General features: G+C 40.5%; 2 protein-coding genes across 2 annotated transcripts; one reads left to right on the top strand and one right to left on the bottom strand.

The window, feature by feature from the left end:
- Window positions 1-1,373: 1,373 nt before the first annotated feature.
- On the bottom strand, window positions 1,374-3,492 carry LOC104949838 (protein dopey-1-like). The gene is made up of 3 exons (XM_010776267.1): window positions 2,828-3,492; window positions 1,646-1,929; window positions 1,374-1,562 (listed from the first exon to the last, which is right to left on the bottom strand). The coding sequence occupies exons 1-3, from the start codon at window positions 3,123-3,125 to the stop codon at window positions 1,389-1,391; spliced, it is 756 nt and encodes a 251-aa protein (XP_010774569.1). The 5' UTR covers window positions 3,126-3,492; the 3' UTR covers window positions 1,374-1,388.
- A 3,926-nt stretch (window positions 3,493-7,418) lies between these two features.
- On the top strand, window positions 7,419-19,635 carry lpcat3 (lysophosphatidylcholine acyltransferase 3). The gene is made up of 9 exons (XM_010776266.1): window positions 7,419-7,696; window positions 10,696-10,803; window positions 12,003-12,109; window positions 14,402-14,495; window positions 14,719-14,756; window positions 17,488-17,666; window positions 17,803-17,911; window positions 19,090-19,176; window positions 19,459-19,635. The coding sequence occupies exons 1-9, from the start codon at window positions 7,612-7,614 to the stop codon at window positions 19,624-19,626; spliced, it is 975 nt and encodes a 324-aa protein (XP_010774568.1). The 5' UTR covers window positions 7,419-7,611; the 3' UTR covers window positions 19,627-19,635.
- Window positions 19,636-20,378: the final 743 nt, after the last annotated feature.

Below are 20,378 nucleotides of genomic sequence, written 5' to 3'. Positions count from 1 at the left end.
CTTGCGAAGCAGAAAAGCAGCCGGCGAGCGCCCGTCGACCGAAAGTTAGCTTTGGGTTCAGTCTGTGGACAGTTAAGCTAGCCCGGCTACGATCTATCGAGATGTGCTCTGAAGCGAGAAGGGGTGTTTGAATGACGCATGCGACGTAGAGCAAGCTACTTATAGGGGGTGGATTCCCTGACGCTGACGTCAAGATCACCAACCAATCAGGATTGGCGTAATGAGATTGATGCTTCTGTTTGCTCCGCGATGAGGCGCATCCCATAGTGAGACATCGAACGGAGTGTTATGAATGAGAACAGTAATCGGTTTATATCTAAAATTAATGATACAATGTCTTCCTTCTCAAGGAGAGGGTCAGTTAGGGACAGGAAGGAACACCATCTTCCCTGGCTGAATCTACAGTGCAGGAATTTAATGAAATCTAGAGACCAACTATTGAAGCAGAGCTTGAAATCCGGGCTATTCACTGAAAGAGAGAAATTCACTCATGCTCGTAACAAGGTAACACAAACAATAAGACAGGCCAAAGCGAACTTCTTCATCAACATAATTGAAGGTGCGAATAATAAGTGTCACGATACAATTTTATTTTGTATTTGCGTGCATTTCTAATAGTGGCGATTTTATTTTGGAATTCTTAGCGTGCACTTCCTGTCCTGAGAGTGGAGGTGTCCTCAGAGTGCAGGTGTCCTGAGACTGCTGCCTGCAGGCAGGCTCCCATGAAACATTGTGGAACCCTGTTGGGGTTCCACAAGATTCCATTCTTGGACCATTACTGTTTTCTCTGTACATTAATGACTTGCCTAATGTATGTCCTGAGTTGAATGTGCAAATGTATACGGTCATCTTTGTACACGGGAAAAACACTCTCTCAAAAGCTTTGGACAAGGTTCAACACTGGCTGAACAACATTTGCTTACAGTTAAACGTAAAAAAAAAACAGTATCCATGATATTCAGTAAACGACCAGTCAACATCGAAGGATCCAACGTATTTTTAAACGGAGCAGAATTAGAACTAGTCCCCCACTTCAAGTATCTTGGAGTCATATTGGACTCGAACTTGACTTTTAAGAAAAATATTAAAGAAAGTATCCAATACTATTAAATTCAACTTGCAAAATGTTAAACAAATCAGAACCTTCTTAACTGTTGATCCTGCAAGTCATACCTCCACTGTAAGATTCTATCCCACATTGAATACTGTTTTACAAACTGGTCGTTTGCTTGTGCCACAAACCTGGACTTCGGATGGAAATGAGTTCAAAGCTAAAAATCTGGCATATTTACACTTGAAGCATTATGTGTCTTAAGTGTTCATTCATGTGCATTGTCCCTGTTCAAATAAACGATTAAATTACATATTGTTTTATGTTTCCCGGGATGTTAAGTGTTTTCTGAACGAACCTTGTCTCTGTGCATGAGCTTTTGGCTGATGACGTCCTCACAGATGCTGGAGGAAGGCACCAGGTTGTGGAGCTGGTAGAAGAGTTCCACGCTGCGTTGATGGTGCTGAGGTGTTTCTTCACTCAGCTGGTCCCATAGGATCAGAGCCACACTCTGAGGGAAAAAAAGATGAAACAGGTTCAAGAACATCAAAGAAGATTAAGACCACCAATAGTGACATTGACAGAGGACTGTACCTTGAAGAAGACTGTTTTATCAGCGATGTATTTTAAGATTCCCTGAGTGAGTGGAGGCCTGATGACCACGGCTACTCGACCCTGGCTGGGGCTCATGGGCTGGGCGGGCTCCGAGCTGCCACCGGATGCCACGCTCTCCGCAGTCACCATGGCTACAGACTGGGTGAGCCCAACGAGGTCCATGAGCAGGGAGATGGCCACGCCCTGCAGGCTGAAGTCCCCGGCCAGGCAGCAGGCATCCATCAGGGTCTGCAGCCAGTCTGGTGGACGCACCTGCTCACTGTCTGTGTGGAAAAAGAGGGGACATCAAGGGTTTAAATGCAATAAATCAAACTATAAAAATCTGTTTAAAAGCTCCAATACTTAGAACTGGGTATGCTTGATTTAGGGCTGCCTCTTATACTGTTCAAATCAAGCCCCAAGGAAGTGCACCCGACGTTGAAGCATATTCTCTTAGTGGCCAAATGGTGATACTAAAACCTTTGTATCTGTCCATGAAGTCATTGTGCCCAAGAATACTTTTTCCCATTGATTAATCAGCTGATATTTTTTGGGACTAAATCAACTACAAACTCTTCTATAGCCCTTATTAAAATGATTTGGGCCTAAAAGTTGTAAAATGTGCTCAAAGCAAATCCAGATGTATTTTCCCTCTCCATTCATTTGACTGAGCCAAGAGCGGGAAATTGGAGTTGGGCTCAGGCAAAACGCTAGTGGGCATGCTCTATGGGCCAAAATACAGGTACTTTTGCCAGGCCATTTTGCCTTCATGGGCCACCGGGCAACTTTCATAGGAATGAACGGTGCCCCGCCTCGAATGCTGTACGCAGTTCTCTTTGTACATCCATCGTTCGAATCGATAAACAACGAGCAAATACAGTTTCAAAACAGAAGGTACATATATTAGAAAGAAAGCCATTTTTACAGTTAACAAAACCCAGAAAATGCAACATATTTGTCTTTTACTCACTAATTTCATTGTGTAAGGAAGATGGCAAAAAACCATGGCAATAGTTCATAAGGTTCAAGGTTCAAGGCTTTTATTAGTCATACGTACATATCTATAGTGTAGTTATGACGATGAAAATCTTAGTTCAATGGCTCCTCCAACAGTGTACAGTAACCTAAAAAATGATAAAGGCAACTCTAATTTTGATCAAAGAGGGTGTTTTTTGCCCTTACCAATCTGCTCTTCCTGTGTGGGTGAAGACTTGAGGTTGCCCTCTGCGATGTAGACAGGGAAACTGGAGCATTCTAGAAAGAGCTGGCAGGCGGCAGTGAAGGCAGCGACACACTCCCTCTGGACCAACGCTGATTCTGGGCAGGACTCCACATGGTCACTGTGCTGGGATACATTTGAAACCACAGGCCCCGACTGCACAACCACGCTTCCCTCAGCCCGGTCCCCCTGACCAGGGGTGATGTACAAGGTGATGAGGCGGGATAGGAACTGCTGGAAGTGCTCCAGGCAGCACTGCATCACTGGTTTGTCCAGAGGTTTGGTCTGAGACGGGCCTGAGGAGCGACGGCCCGTTCTGAGTGCTGGTTGGGGCTGAGGGGTTCCTTCTGTGTCTTCGGGGGCATGTCCCTGATACTGCACGAAGTCTGTGAAGCCACTCTCTGAGGAGCGACTGCTGGGAGCGTGTTCCCCCTCCTCAAACACCTCCCCGCTGCCATGTTGCTCCACAGTAGCAGGGAGAGCCTACAGGGGTAGAGGAGAATACATGATGAAGGACGTTCAGCAAAGAGTGATGGGAAAAAAGAGAAAGACTGTGATCAGTGCACTAGCAGGAGAGCAGGAAGAGCTCACACAGCTCAGAATAGAAGTTTGAGAAAGGGTTTTGACTTGTTGTAGGATGAAAATCAAAGGTGTTGCTGTAAGTCATTCAAGTGAGCACGCTGGCTATAGCATCCTTGACCATTTGGAGGAATGCTTTAAGGCAATATTGAATTAAAAGGATTCATGCTCCCAGCTAATCATTCAATACATTACAATGTATTGAATATCAAATTTGTTGGGTACATAATTCTGTCAAAAACACAAGTTGCCTAATCTAGAAACATAATTAAGAGACACCTTAGTACAGGGGTGCCCACACTTTTTCAGCTTGGGAGCTACTTTTAAAATGACGAAGTCAAAATGATCTACCTACATTAAAAATGCTAAACATATATTTATTTATATACAGTGGGGCAAAAAAGTATTTAGTCAGCCACCAATTGTGCAAATTCTCCCACTTAAAAAGATGAGAGGCCTGTAATTTTCATCCTAGTAATACCTCAAACTATGAGAGACAAAATGAGAAAAAAATCCAGAAATTCACATTGTCTGATTTTAAGGAATGTATATTGCAAATTATGTGGGAAAATAATATTTTGTCAATAACAAAAGTTCATTCTCAATACTTGTATATACCCTGCTGGCAATGACAGAGGTCAACGATTTCTGTAAGTCTTCACAAGTTTTCACACACTGTTGCTGGTATTGGCCCATTCCTCCATGCGATCTCCTCTAGAGCAGTGATGTTTTTGGGCTTCGCTGGGCCCAAGTCACGGACTTTCACTCCCTCCAAAAGAAAATTTTCTATGGGGTTGAGATCTGGAGACTGTAGGCCACTCGCAGGACCATGAAATGGCTTCTTAACGGAGCCACTCTTTCGTTGCCCGGGCAAGTGTGGGTTTGGGTCATTGTCATGCTGAAGAGACCAGCACGTTTTCCATCTTCAATGCCCTGCTGATGGAAGGAGTTGTCACTTCAAATCTCACGTCCATGGGCCCATGTCAATTCTTTCCTTTACACAGATCAGTCGTCCTGGTCCCTTTGCAGAAAAACAGCCCCAAAGCATGATGTTTCCACCCCGTGTTTCACAGTAGGTATGGTGTTCTTTGGATGCAACTCAGCATTCTTTCTCNACTATTTTTCTTTTGTATTACTATTTACTTGCACTATTGTATCAGTTGTATTGTGTTGCACTGTTTATGATGATGAAAATCTTAGGTCACAGGCTCCTCCAACAGTGCAACACAATACAACTGATACAATAGTGCAAGTAAATAGTAATACAAAAGAAAAATAGTAAAAAAGTGAAATAGTGAAATAAGAGTCTATATATACAAGTGATATGATATATTAGATAAATAAATAATTTCTAAGTAGCAGCCAGATTAATGTTATGTATGTTGTTATATAAGTATAAGTTGTAAAAGTATGATTTCAGCTTTAATATCTGCAATATAAATCTTTTAAATTGTAATAACAGCAAAAAAAGCAACATTTTCACGTTATTATCCACAAAAAATGTGTTAAATATACAATAAATATGATCAGTTGGTGAGAGGGAAGATCCGTGGTGACTCACCGTTTGATTGGCTCAGAAAACGGAAGTCCCGCCCATTTCCCCCGCCTGGTTTAACGCTCTCTGATTGGAGGATCTTCGGCTCAGTTTTGCATACCCAGCCTGCACTGCGGTAAAACATATCTTTGTAACTTATCTACATGCGAATAGTTGGAAAGTTGAAGAGGACATTTTCATATGTCCATGTTTTATATGATGTGTGTTGTTTATTTTTGTTTGTGTGTTACAATGAGTAGATGAAACATGACACCATAACAGAAGGGTGTGTTTTCAATGTACCAATACTGACAGCCGACTATAAGTCTGGCAGGAATCTTTGCTCTTTAGATATTTGTCTAGCAGGTTTCTCGTAAAGAGAAGCCCCCACATGTTGTCAAAAATAAAACTTCACATGTTCATCATAATGCTCGATATTTTAGAATAACCTTAAGTATCAACATCCAAATATATACCAAAAGCAGAAGTGGGATAAGAATGCACTCACATGATCTTGTCCTTAAGTAAAAGTAGAAGTATCAGTGTAGGAATATTCTGCTACTAGTAAGACGTCCTGCATTCAAAATGTTACTCAAGTAAGCGTACACAAGTATTAACATCAAAATATACTTAAAACTACAAATAATAAACATTCTGCAGATTGACCCATTTCAGAATAATATATAGGATATGTTTTATAATTATTGAAGTGTTATCAAAACTGGTAAAGGTGCAGTTAGTTTTAATGAGAAATCTGCAAAGTAATTAAACATACAAAACGAATGTAATGGAGTACAAGTACACGGTTGACCTCTGAATTGTACTGGAGTAGAAGTACAAAGTAGCATAACATTGAAATACTCAAGTAAAGTACAAGTACCTCAAAATTGTACTTAGTTACTTCCCACCTCTGTGTTTAAGTGGGTGACGTTGTGTGTCCAGTAGTACAAATGTATCAAGACGTATTTGCACATGTAGGAGTTTGAAGGGATATACATACAGTAAATGTTGTGATGTGCTGTTGTTTGTTGTGTTACAGTGAGTGGTTACAACATCACACCATAACAAGAAGGTGTAGATGTGTTGTCCCACTACCGTCAGACGTCTTTTGTAACAGCAGGATTTAAAGCTTTTTAGATATTTCTCTAGCAGGTTTCTCTTAAAGAGAAGCCCCCACATGTTGTTAAAAGAAAATAACCAATCTATGAGTAAGGAAGTACTTATATTTTGTACTTGAGTAAAGTAGAATTACCAAAGTGTAGGAATACTCTGTTACAAGTAGTCCTGTATTCAAAATGTACATTTCACATCATTAATCAAAATCTTTAAAGTAAATGTATTAAATACATGTAGTGGAGTAAAAGTACACGATGTACCTCTGAATTGTAGTGGAGTAGTACAAAGTAGCAGAATATGGAAATACTCAAGTTTCAGTGGGAGACATCGTGTGTCCAGTAGTACAACTTTATCAAAATAAAGAAATATTTGCACATGTGAGTTTTGTATTCGACTAATTCCCTTTCTGTTTTTAACTGTTGACTTTTGAGGATTTTGAAGAAATATACATACAGTACATTTTGTGATGTTGTGTTGTTTGTTGTGTTACAGTGAGTGGTTACAACACCACACCATAACAAGAAGGTGTAGATTTGTTGTACCGGTACTGTCTGACGTCCAGGAATTTAAAGCTCTTTAGATATTTCTCTAGCAGGTTTCTCTTAATGAGAAGCCCACACATGTTGTCAAAAGGAAAAAACCACCATACATGCATGAATTTAACCAGATTAAGATTTCCTGATTTAAGCCTAGAATATACGTAATACTCATTTAGTAACACTGATTCAAAAATATTTGTAAGTAGTGTTTTACTGTAGGTTGTTTTTATCATTCTTTCAAAGGCTGTTAAGAAGTCAACTTTAGCAAGCTTAAACATATCAGCCACAATAGAATACCAAAACAAAGCCTTTCATTCAAAGGAATATATCCCAGTTAAATATTTAAAAAAACCCATGGTAACTGACTTTCTTTTTTTGATGTAAACCATCTCAGTTTTAAGACTTTTGGAAGTGTATTGTAAATGTTTACATGTAGTTTGGCCTTACTGCAAATCAATAATGGGGAGAGCAAATAGACTTTAGCAATTTGATGTGCTTTCATATGGTCTTTACTATAAGCAAATTAAACCCAAATTACGTAATTAAGAGCCAATTATGAATTTGCCATCCCATGGTGTTTTAAAACATGCATTTAACAGTTTTACATGGATCTTTTATTGGTGTTGTTCCTGCATGTCTACACAAGAGGGCACACTCAGACTCATTATGTCACTTGTGTGTCTAATCGGGGATTAATCTCACACACTTTTCATGCACTAGTTAACAGCTTTGCTACATTAGCGCTGTGCTGCTACACATAGCCGACCTGTCAGCCCATAAATCAAATCTAAAGCTGTTAAAACAATAAAAGAGTGTTATAGATAGACCGGAGGGGAGGAGAAGTAGGAGGAGAATCCCACAGTGTAACTTTGAAGCAGGTTGAAGGGCCTTTAAAGAGCGTGTGTTTGTGTGGATGTCTGCCGTGAGTCAGTAGAGTTCACTGAACCGTCGCGAAGAGACGTTTCCGCCCACAAGAAAGATGGCGGCTCCCTTGCTGGCGAATCTTTCGGAGTCCTTAGGTTCCCCGGAGCCAGCAGTTCGACTAATGTTATCTATTTTAATCGGTGAGTGTCGCCTCACGAATCACTTACGGGTTGTTGTGGTGTAGCTAGCCGGAATGGCATCCATCAGCGGGCAGGTTTAAGTGCTCTGTGTGACTGTTACACTCACTGCTAACATAACGCTCAGCCAGGTACTCACTGACACATAGCTACAAATCAGTTGGTCTGTGTTAGCTGGATAAATATTGAGATAAATATTGAGTGTCCTTAAAACCTGAGCTAAAAGACATATCTCTAGTTAGCCTTTACAAAAAAAGGCTCACTAACTAAACGTTAACTCATTCAAAACATCATCACCAACGGCTAACTTGTTACTGACATGATAGTGGTGTTTGCTAGTTTCGTGTAAAATATGGTTTTTAAATGTCTTTAATGTTGAACTAGCAACCAAACAGTTGCGTTGGACTACTACTGTTTAAGCTAGGTAGATAAATATCCCGAGAAACGAAATGTATCTATAGTTAGCCTTTACATACATAGCACACTAACTAAACTGATACAAAACATCATCACCAATGGCTAACTTATAACTGGCATGAAAGTGGTGTTTGCTAGTTTCGTAATATGTTGTTTAATTTCCTTTTTTTGCTGCAATAGCAACCAAACCAGTTGTGTTGGACTACTACTGTGTACGCTAGGTACATAAATATCCCGAGAAACTAAATATATCTCGTGTTAGCCTTAAAATAAACACCACACCAACTTAACGCTAACTCATTCCAAACAGTAATACCAACGGCTAACTTGTAACTGATATGATAGTGGTGTTTGCTAGTTTCGTGTAAAATATTTAGTTTCAATACCTTATTGTTGAACTAGCAACCGAACCAGTTTTGCTGGACTACTACTGTGTTAGCTAGGTAAATAAATATCCGGAGAAACCAAATATATAGTTAGCCTTTACAAACATAGCACACTAACTAAACTGATTCTAAACATAAACGGCTAACTTATAACTGACATGAAAGTGGTGTTTGCTAGTTTCCTGTGTAATATGTTGTTGAATTAGCTCAAAGTTGTGTTGGACTGCTGCTTTGTTAGCTAATTAACTATTGTATCCTGAGAAACTGAATGTATATCTCCAGTAACCCTTTAAATAAATCGTACACTTACTAAATGTTAAATCATTCAAAAATGTACAACCAACTTGCCACTGTCATGATAGTTGTGTGTGTGAAATATTGTACTAAGCTTGACAATTGTTGAACTAGCTTACAGACTTTACACAATTATGTCAACCTAGCTGGACAATTTTCAAATGATTCAGAAAAACAAAGTAACATTGTTTGTGTGCTGTGGGTTTTGCATAATTGATCGAGACTGGTCTTGGTGAAAATAATAGTCCCAATCTGGTTGGGGGAGGGAATTGCTTGTCAAGGAGAATGAGCTCAGGCTGCCAAAATGTGCCCCCCTACCCTCCATTTTTCCACTCGGTTGAGTAGAGGGGAGACCGTTGTGAGGGGGTTAAAAGGTTGGAGCGAGCCTTTTGATAAATGTAGTATCTGCAGTTTCATTATAGCATGTGTTGCAGTACTTTTAAATGACAGGGTGTAACAGAGGTCTGGATTGGGACAGGGTGACCTCCATGCTGTCCTCTCTGAACTTTGCTCTGACACATGGACACGTATATTTCTCTTTGTGTCCGCCTCATAACGGCAATACAATACACTGAACATGGCCTTGCAGATCAGACTTTGGTTGGTTAATGCCTGAAAGAAACTTAAGTCAGCCTGTTGCATGATCCTTTTTTCCCCTGTGTGGCTCAATGTGGCTTGCATAATATTGCTGCCATGGTTCCAACTGTGGTGCATGAAATAACAGAAGTATTGTCTGCTAAACAAAGAAATGTAAACAAACTACTTTGCAAGAGCTGCAGTTTGATGTTAGAAATACTTTGCATACATGGTTCAGATAACTAATTCCCTACAGCAGCTCCACACTTGACATATTGGACTGTGTATGTTTTATATGTTCTTAACAGACACGCTTTTCAATAATTTCTTTGTCTTCCCTACGACTTTTTTTAAGTGTAGAAACTATGGTTTAATTGTTTTAAAAGATGACATTGTTATCGTTTTTTTCTTAATATTTTTACTGTAATCGTTCTATTTGAAAGTTTACTTTGACTCCAGGTCACTGCAAACTAACATTCAAATAGGAACAACTTGGTCTGGATATAAATACACAAGTATTAATGTGCACCAGTGTTTGTATATGGCAGCACTGCGGTTCATGTGAGGTTGACTTAAAAATAAACCTGTGCCCTCTGCTCTTCATCATCATTAAGGATCATGTGCAACGGTGTGTTTAGACCACAATCTATGTCAAAGAGGAATACATTCGCCTCTAACCGCACCGACACTACATTGTTGCTTTTAGTCGCTTCATTGGATTTGTTGACAATTAGAAAAAAATTAAAGATAATTGCCTTCTTTTTAAAAGTAACCCAGTTGAGGCAGATGGAAATGTGTTGCTTCAATGTTACATTAAGAACTACTCAAATGAAGCAAATTTAAATATGAAACTTTATATGAGCTGATGCAATGTCTTGTATTTTCAAGGTCTGTCGCACTTATTGCACGTCTCTATGGAAAAGCATCAGCTAATGAAAGGAAATGTAATATTCACACAAATTGTAACTATTTGCTAACCCCAGGGAGGAAAATGGGTGTTGGGACTTTTACATACATACATACACAAATACATACATACATACATACATACATACATACATACATACATACATACATACATACATACATACATACATACATATACAAATACATACACAAATACATACACAAATACATACATACATATACAAATACATACATACATACATACATACATACATACAAATACACACAAATGGTACTAATGTGCTGCTGAGTATGTGCCATGAGGTTTTTTTTTACCACAAGGTCAGTGTCGTTGATATCTGGGGGGGGTCAACAATGGCAGATATTAAGCTGTGTTTAACCTTCGTTCTCTCTCTCCTGTAGGGTATCCCTGTGCTCTGGTGTACCGGAAGTATTTGTTCTACCAGACAGCCACCGTTATAAACTTGTTCCACGCGATATCTGGACTGGCTCTAGCTGCATTCAACTTTGGTGAGATGAAGAGGAAGCCTCGGTTTTAAAGATTTTGTTGTCAAGCTCCTACTCTTTGAGGTGGTTAAGATTTTTTGGGGTTTTTCTTTAAAACTGCACTTTTTATTTTCTTGTAAACACATCAAGAGTTTTAAATTAATTTCAATGGAACAAAAAACCTGTGTCCTTGAACCTTAGCAAACGTCTTGTGTTCAACCAGGACCCAATTTCCCTATGTTTTTGCTTTCAACTGACTAAAAGGAACAACAATCTTCAAAATTGGCCAATTATTGAGCAAGATGCACCTACTGAATTAGCTGCAACGTCATCCTTTAGGGCAATTACGCACCCTCAATGTACGTCATAATGTTTTTAGAAATGTATGATAGCAAATGTGTGCCCGTCACTGGCAGAATCAAGCTCTTTTATTGAACATACAGTGCTGGTTTGCCCGATGTGATGCTCCAAAAACGTACATATAATGTGACCGAGGAAAGACTGAACTTGAACAGAAAGCACTCTTGCCTTTTTACGTTTAAAATCTAATTGCTTAAGATGTCTTCATATGTAAAATATTGTTTGGTCAGCTTTCAAATAGCTTGTCCAACAGTTCGAACCCAGAAGATTCCTAATTTAAACTGGCACTGAAAAATTCACGAGTAAAGCCGCAGCAAATTATTCATCAACCGTTCTTATAATTCATAAAAAAATGTTAATTTCTTAGTGTAAAGGCCAAACATTAGCTCGACCCAGCGTCTAAAATGTGTAATATTTGATGCTTATATGTCACATATAATAAAAAACTGATTATCGTTGAGTTTTGGTCAATCCTTATATTTCTAAATTGCCTAAGTGACATTTAAGGTCGGAAGTGCTTCTCCAGATAAGATAAAAAAACAAATGAATGAAGTGTCTTCAGAGATAAGATTAGCATGCCATAGTAAAACATAAACTGCTGACATCCATCTTTCTTCATTCTGTTTTGTGGCTGCACTTGGGTGTAACAGCAGGTGTGTTGCTTTATATTTCTCCTTATGGAATACTTTCCCTCCCAACACTCTTGGGAAAGGGAAGTGTGTATGCTGGATATGCCGTGTTGTTCTTTTTCCATCTGTGCCAGTATTGAAGTGTGGAGGGAAAACATGCCGTTGTCATGTCCAGTCCTACAGCTCACACTTGACTGCACTCACCATCCCCCCCCCTGCCCTCTTTTTCCCCAGGCCCTCAGATCTATCACTCTGCAGTATGCGTCCTCGTCCAGTTCCTGATGATGAGGCTCATGGGGAGGACGATAACAACTGTCCTGAGCAGCTTTACCTTTCAAATGGTGAGACGTCCCCCTGTGTCTTTTTATTTCCTCTCCCCTTTTTATCCAATTCATCCAGGCTTACTTTTTTTATAGCGTTATCTCCCTTTGGTCCCCTGTCAGACTGTTACTGCAGTGGCTCTGGTGTTTGTTCTTTCTTCTGTTTGTCTGCACAGTCTGATATCAGCATTCTGCAGTTTCCTTTAATTGCCCTGTTAATGCCTACACACTGTTTTCCACCTGTACTATAAAGGCGCATTTCCACTATAGCGCGGTTTAAGCGTGCCGTGCCTGCCCGGCTTTTGTTGCGTTTCCCACTAGGGGTAGTTCCGGCTAGCGGGTACTTTTTCACAGTTTTTCTGGCTCTCCAAAATCCAGGTTCTTTCCGGGCCAACAACCGGGCTGAGTATGCTAAACTAGAGAGAATCGCTGGCAACTACAACACAATGAACATATTTGACAGTGATTTAATTGTAATACACGTTTCTAAATGATGCCGAAGTAACAACATACTGATACCGGTTAGTAAAAACCATGAATTAATGCTTTGACAAGTCTGCAGACAGACGGCAGGCGAAAAACCTTTTTAAAATGCGTGTTTTCTGAATGGAGATTGGCTAAACTAACGCAGTATATGCTCCGACCGTCCACACTCACAACAACGGCCTACAGACATAAATAAACCAGCGACTGTATTCTCCATGGACTTGTTTAACTTTGGTCTAGTTTCTGAACAGATATGAAGAGCTGTGAGCTCTGACGGCTAGCAGCTAACGGCTGACGTTGGTTTTGTGTTTCTCATTGAAGATGACATCATGGCTCCGCCTACACTGCGTTACTATAGTTACTGCCCCAACTACTAAACTGTAATGGAAACGCAGCATAAAGTGAGCCTGGCCTACCAAGGCCTAACGATACCGTACTAAGCCGCGCGAGGCCCTAGGTGGAAATGCGCCTTAAGGGCCACCTATAGAGGGGTGCATTGATGACGTACTTTAGTAGGCTGATCGGGACGTTAGCATCGCAAAGAGTCCTTCCACAAAAAGCAAGGGTATTTTCTATTGGATATCGGTTTACTGTATAGCAGAAAATAAAAACAGTGACAAACACCTTGTTAGTACCTACATGTGTTGTTCAGCAGGATAGTTTCCTCATATTAACAGCACTTTGTGATTTTTTTTTTAAGAGTAAATGCATTCGCCAGAAGTAAGAGCTAACGTTAAGCTATGAAGTAAATACATCCTGGTCACATGGCTGGCTAGTGATCAGCATGAGGATGTTTAGTAGATAAGTTAGTCACTTGTTGGCAACCAACATTTTTATGACACATAGAAGCTTTGGATATTAACAAGTTGAGTATTAACTGACTTATTTTATGACGGAAAACAAAGCGTTAAAATCTCTTCAGCTTGTTTAACCACAGACTTTATTTCAGCCCTCAAACCATAAACAAACCGTTGACTTTGAGACGAGAGAACCAGAAGTGGCACAATGCTGACTCTTTACCAGGTTCTAGGACTCATCCCAGTCCGCTCTATAACCAATAATCTCATGATGTAGTCACATCCTTCCTTGGGGATTGCTGGTTCCGGTGTTTTTGCATGCTTTTGCATTTATTGCTCAACCCTTTTATAGGAGCCTGATAATGGAAACCACATTTTACACAGAATGTGCTCATGTCAGATTTCCTTTGCATTCGGCACCACACTTCCTGTGATTGGTTTTTAGTGAATTTCCCCTTTCTGTTCTTTCTTGGCAACAACACTTATGTGCAATACGTTCCTAGCTTATGTTATTAGTACTGGCTGCTTAGATGCTGTTTACACGAGAACGAAACGGGTTGTATCTGTTACTTTTCTCCATGTACTACAGTGTCTCCAGCGGGTCGAGCGGTCTCGTGTGAAGGACACGTTTATTGAGCCGTATCCGTGTGAACGGAATACATTTTTGATATCGAATTTGGTTTGTTTGCGTTTGCGTTCCCGTGTAAATGCGGTCTTAGGTAGTCCATTCCAACCAGCATCTGTATGTTATTATGTAAATATATCATTTAATTTAGCTTATCACTGCAATCTACCCACTACCACACAGTATTCTACAATGTTACTTGTTGTTTTATTTGATAAATACGGCCTTCTAGTTTTATGTGCATGCCTTTTTGATTTAATAGTGTGTTCTCTTTTCCCCAGTCTCTATCTATACTGCTGTAACAATGTGCATTTCCCCTCTGTGGGACGGATAAAGGAATTTGTGATTCTGATGTAGAGCTCTGATAAACATCTGCTTTGTCATGTCATCCTCTCCCTCCTGCAGGTGTACCTGCTGGCAGGGTATTACTACACAGCGACAGAGGAGTATGACATCAAGTGGACCATGCCTCATTGTGTCCTCACACTCAAACTTGTTGGTGAGTTGACTCTCTTTGCTCTCCTTCCAGATGGTTTCCCATTTCATATCTTCCTGTTGCCATTGTTGTTATCTCCCCCTGTTCTCCAGGTAGTGATTAACACACTGATGAACTGCTGACATGGCCTTTGCATGCTTTAACAGTGTTCATCAAAATGATAATGTCATCAAGCACTAGTCACCCTAACATAGTTTCTGACACCAGATCCATTTTCTGATTACAGGTTTGTCATTTGATTACTATGACGGCGGGAAGGAACCAGTGAGTTTGTTGATCTCTTTGCTTTTGCCTGCTTCCTCGTTCCTCGTTCATGTGGAATGTCCTTTGTTTGAGTTTTGTTTGTTGTCTGTTAGTTGCTGTAATTGTCATTTATTTGTATCATTCTGTCGTGTGGAGTTGTTGCAGGATATCTGATTGTGTTCACCAAAAACCAGCAGACGATCAAGATGTGAAAACATACAGATTTATTCAAAATTGCAAAATGGGCTAGTTCATTATTACATTCACAGAAAGCACAATATTTATTAAATGGTAAGACCTGTTAAAACTACATTTTTAAGTTTTGTGGAGCTGCAGAAATATCCCAGCCTACAAATTGTATTTCAAACACTTGATCAAAAAATCTAAATGTTCAGCTCAAAACTCAAAGATTTCCTATTAACAAATCTTCAAATCTTCAAAATGGAGAGGCTGAAATGAGTCAATAGAGAGGCGAAGTCCCGCCCATCTACTTCCGCCCCATGGGACCTTATTTCGGAAAAATTATGTATTGAAGTCAATGGGGAGAGAAAGATTATCTTTCGATCCCGTTTGAATTGTACCACGAATTACACATATGATGTTTGTCAATTTAAAAAATCATTTCCATGTCAAAAAAGTCACAGTTTGTCGTAATACTGTTGAAATATAAGACTATGAAAAATACTCAACTAGAAAGACTACAAATCCCAGAATCCCGGTCCCGCATGCTGGCTCTTACGGAACCGACTAACTCCCCTTGTGTGTATGTACAGCTCTCAACGTGCCCAGACTTGGAGTGATTTTCACCTCTTTTAATACTTCCGCCTCATTCTGAAAGAAAGAAGTGAAATGTGCCAACGTGACGGCCGTCTTGGTGTGTGGTGTGAGACGGGAGATGTAGTTCATTGAGCGGTTTCACACAAAAAAAGTGTTCCTTCACAGTTTTACGACACATTTTTTTTTTTTTGACTTGTAAAATTATCTTTTAAATTGACAAACATCATATGTGTAATTCGTGGCACAATTCAAACGGGATCCAGAGATAATCTTTCTCTCTCCATTCACTTCAATACATACTTTTCCGGAAATAAGGTCCCATGGAGCTCCCCCGGAAAGGGAGGGACTTCGCCTCTCTATAGTGACAGAAACCTTAAAGCATGACTACCACCAACCCAGAGCGGTATTCAGATAACTGCAACATAACAAAGGGGCTTTGTGCCTGTGAGGCGCTGCTCTGACCCCTCGGCCTTCCCTCCTTTATACGTAGCTGCAGTCAGACGCGCTCTATTTGCCTACTAAAGGCTCTGTGGAGAAAAAGACGAGACGCTAGAGTAGAGAGGGAGAAACGGGACACAATAAAGGGGAGAGAAATATCAGCAGAGGGTGTGTGATGATGAGGGAGAAATGGTGTGGTATATGTGATGTATAGGCCTCCTTCGTGGAATTATATAAAAACCTTATGTTTCTTCTTATCCTAGAATCGTTCTTATTTTTTCTTTTTATTCAAAATCACTCCTGGGGTATTTTTTCTGAATGTAATTAACATTGTATTAGTAGTTGAGAGTACTTTTACCTGGATAAGTTCAAAAAAAATTGTATTCAGTCGACAATTCGTTTGACTGCTGCAAGGAAACACAAGTTTTACATTTGAGGAACATGAAAAATAAATAAAGCAAGAATATCATTCTGTCAAACTTAGATCCATATATATGTTGGCGTATTTCTAATTATTGCATTATTTAAAGGTAGGGTAGGTAAGAATGGAGAAACCAGCTTGAGTGCGCTAGGACACACACGAACGCGCACATGACCAATGAGGGCACGAGATAAGTTTGTGCACAGATGGAAGGCTGACAGGCAGGTAGGCCATCCAGTTACTTTAGCCAGGCCGGCTCAGATGATTGGTCGTGCTTTTTACAGTACCACGGCTTCCACAGATGAAATGTATTTATTTATTTAATGTCTAAGCATTTAATGTAATTATTGTTATCGAGGGCCAGAAAACTGTGAAAACTGTTGAAAAAGTAGCCGCTAGCCGGAACTACCCCTAGTGGAAACGCAACCAAAAACGGCTGAAATGCGCCAATTTTTACTGAAACTCAATTGATTCAAACCACATACAGGAAGTGTGACTGATACACTGGATTACTCCAAATTCCTTTATCACATTGATGCAATATTAGTCACAATGACACAACCCAAAGACTTAGCTACTATAGAGGGAATCATCATATCATTCCCTCACCCTTATTTCCTTTCAAAAACTATCTTTTGAGCAGCCCTTCCCTTTTCCTGTTCTTTCACTCGTCTTCAGTGAGCTTGGTTCCTCTCTTGTGTGTCCTTGACAGCTGTTATTTCCCCTTCTGTTGCTTTATTTGATTTTTATTCTAATGAGTGTTTACGCTGTGCTTATTCATTCTGTTGTATCTGTGTCAAAATGTATCTGCTCCCATCTGGTTAATATTATCAATGTAAAGTACACAGTGTACAGCCTGCAGTTAAACGCCAGTTAATAAGTATTCAGTGCAGCGATATTGAGTTTGTGGTTAGTCAACATTGTTTCTAAAGTCATCCTTTTGTAACTAGATATTTCCTGTATCAACATTCAATGGCTTGTGGGATGAAACCGTCCCTGAGTCTTCTAACATGCTGTCAAAAGGACTTATGGCCTTTCTCGGCTCCCTTCTTCTCCTCTCTTCATCCTTCCTTCTGCCCTCTTTAATATATGTCTTCTCGTGTCCTTAACCTCCAGTCCCAGCTGAGTGCAGAGCAGAAGACGGCCGCCCTCCCCTCTGTGCCCTCCCTGCTCGAGGTGTGCGGCTTCTCCTATTTCTACGGAGGTTTCCTGGTGGGGCCCCAGTTCACGCTGCGCAGCTACCAGAAGCTGGTGGCCGGGGAGCTCACCGACAGCCCCGGAAAGCCTCCCAACAGGTACAAGAGGGAGACAATCACCAGTGATGAAACGTCCCATCTGTACAATAAACCAACTGTGCAGTATTAGACCCCCGCTGTTTGCAATATCCACCGCTAATCTCCCATCTTCATCTCGTCCGTCTTTCTCCTCCAGCGTTACACCGGCTATGAAGAGGTTTGCTCTGGGTTTTGTCTGCCTGGCGGTATATACAATATTTAGTCCCTATTACCCAGACAGCTACTTCTTAACAGACGAGTATGAGGTGAGAACGACAATATTTAAAAACATAAATCATTCAATAACCTTGTATGCTGAATATGTAAATCTCTTTACCTCATTGCCAAATAAAAGAAACACAGGAAAAACATGGAAAGCTTGGTTTTCTAAAATATGCATTATGTTGTGTATTCTATAGATATTTTATAAATATATATACCTCTTTGATCTTCTGTTGATGTGTATATTTAAAGGTCTCATGTCACGGCTATTTCTACTGATCATAATTCCATTGTTGAGGTCTACTAGAATAGATTTATATTGTGCAATTTTCCAAAATCACATTGGTTTCTCATACAGCATCTCTGTATAGTATGTGTATTCACTCTCCGTCCTAAACGGCTTGTTGGAGCTCCTGCCCCCCCCCCCCCNTATACTGTTCAATTTTCCAAATTCACATTGGTTTTTCATACAGCATCTCTGTAAAGTATGTGTATTCACTCTCTGTCCTAAACGGCTTGTTGGAGCTTCTGTCCCCCCCCCCTGTGAACCCAGAGGCCGTCTGCGAGACAGCAAGACAGCGAGACACAGTGAAACCCAGCCCCAAACACACACACACCCGCAGCCTGGCTGGGAGTTTGTGTGTGTGCTCAGGCTGAGTTCCATGGTGTCTCGCTGTCTCACCGACCCCACACCAGTGTCCCGCTCACAGTGTCCCGCTCACAGTGTCCTGCTCCTCCGCAAATTTCCCCTCTGTGGGACTAATAAAGGTATTCTGATTCCTCGAAACAGCGAGCCTCGCAATGTCCAAAAGTAACGTTACGTTACGTCACTATACCCGAAATACGTCACTGTACCCAAGAAGTACCGTAAACAATGGAAAGAGAGAAATGTCCAACGTGGCGTTCTGGGGCGGCATAGACAGGTCTTTTCTGTGTTAGAGTTTTACTCCCTACAGGGTGTACTTTGAGGGTTTGTGACTCTGCTACATGCAGAAAAACCTTCATAACACACAAGGGGACGGGTAAGAACCAGAAAAGCATGACATGGGACCTTTAAAGTGTATTTGCTGCTCCTAGGCCATGCCTGGTTGACGTGCTACTTTACCTATAAACTATTTTCCAATGTTAGATATTGATAATGTTCATCTATTGTTTTTGCTTAAAGTTTGTAAGAACAAAAAAAGTAGTTTGTCTAAAATATGAAACGTTGTGTTTTCCACAGGCTCAGCCCTTCTGGTATCGCTGTGTGTTTGTTCTGATTTGGGCTAAAGTCATCTTGTATAAATATGTCAGCTGTTGGGTTATAGCGGTAAGTAACCTCTTGATTCGCATGAAATGAATTTGAAAAAAGCGGCCTACTGATTTGTTTCCTAGAATAACGTGTATAGAGCTGTAGCTACAGACAGCCGCTGGTTTTAACTATAGAGAGCATTAAGAGTAAAGCACCACCCGTGACATACCTTTGCATACACTCACACATAATTAGATCCTTTTTTTGTCGCACCCTGATCAGCCCATGTGAATATTCCCAGTTTATCAGGTTCTCATGGTTTATGGTGCGATCTCACGAGATGGAAATGTTTTGTTGCAGGAGGGTGTATGTATATTATCTGGACTAGGCTACAACGGTGTGGTGGATGGTGAGCACAGATGGGACGCCTGTGCCAACATGAAGGTGTGGGTCTTTGAAACCGCGCCTCTCTTTGGAGGAACCATCTCTTCCTTCAACATCAACACAAACGCCTGGGTGGCCAGGTAAGTGCCGGGCCCGGAGAAATCTGTTAAGGCGCTATCTCACTTTGTGTTCAAACCGTGATTGTGGAAGTTAAATATTGACTTAGATGATGGCAGTAAAGTAGAGGGGTATTATAGTTCACTCCAATCTGCATATGTGGCAGTGCTTCACAGTAAACGCCTGGCATCACATTCTGCTGCAGCCTCTCTTCACAGTTTGTTTTCACACCAGAGGAGTCGTCACAGGGGAGGGGAGACACATCTGAGGAGGGGGTTCAAAGTTTGATATCAAGCAGGAGCCTCATGCATAAACCGTTTTAAACATACGACCACAGTGAGCAAAGCAATTTATTTAGCATACAGTTTATTACATGGTCCATTTCAGTTGAATGCATTCGACACGTAACGCACACCATGAGAGGAGGGGCATCTTTCTGTAGTGGAGATCCACTCCTCTCAGCACGCAGAGCCAAATGGCTTTTTATAATGTTCTACGTCATTACCCTAAAAGACAGAGAAATAGATTTTGTTATTTTGGTTAGATAAATAGACTTTATTGTGCTGCTGGATTGTTTTATTAATACAGATGGCTGCATGTCTGTTTTAGATCTTAATACATTTTTACTTCTGAGCTTAACAACACTCAAAAGCAACCCTGTGCAGAATAAGATCCCAGATCCCTGCAAAGAGTGCTAACATGCTAATATCAGTTTAGCCTATTGTTTTTCTGCTTTTTGAGGTTGTCTCTTTCCTGCATTGTGTCATATAGGTTTGTGA

Source organism: Notothenia coriiceps, unplaced genomic scaffold (genome assembly GCF_000735185.1).
Source record: "Notothenia coriiceps isolate Sejong01 unplaced genomic scaffold, NC01 NC01_scaffold00016824, whole genome shotgun sequence".
Classification (NCBI taxonomy): Eukaryota; Metazoa; Chordata; class Actinopteri; order Perciformes; family Nototheniidae; genus Notothenia; species Notothenia coriiceps.
Note: the sequence above shows the minus strand (reverse complement) of the source record. Positions and strands in the feature narration are given on the sequence as shown.

Coding starts and splice junctions, on each gene's coding strand:
- LOC104949838 (XM_010776267.1), bottom strand. CDS start 3,125: ATGCAGTGCTGCCTGGAGCACTTCCAGCAGTTCCTATCCCGCCTCATC. Junction 1,930..2,827: donor CACACAGGAAGAGCAGATTG/GTAAGGGCAAAA, acceptor TTTTCCACACAG/ACAGTGAGCAGGTGCGTCCA. Junction 1,563..1,645: donor ATAAAACAGTCTTCTTCAAG/GTACAGTCCTCT, acceptor TTTTTCCCTCAG/AGTGTGGCTCTGATCCTATG.
- lpcat3 (XM_010776266.1), top strand. CDS start 7,612: ATGGCGGCTCCCTTGCTGGCGAATCTTTCGGAGTCCTTAGGTTCCCCG. Junction 17,912..19,089: donor TCTTAACAGACGAGTATGAG/GTGAGAACGACA, acceptor TGTTTTCCACAG/GCTCAGCCCTTCTGGTATCG. Junction 19,177..19,458: donor TCAGCTGTTGGGTTATAGCG/GTAAGTAACCTC, acceptor GTTTTGTTGCAG/GAGGGTGTATGTATATTATC.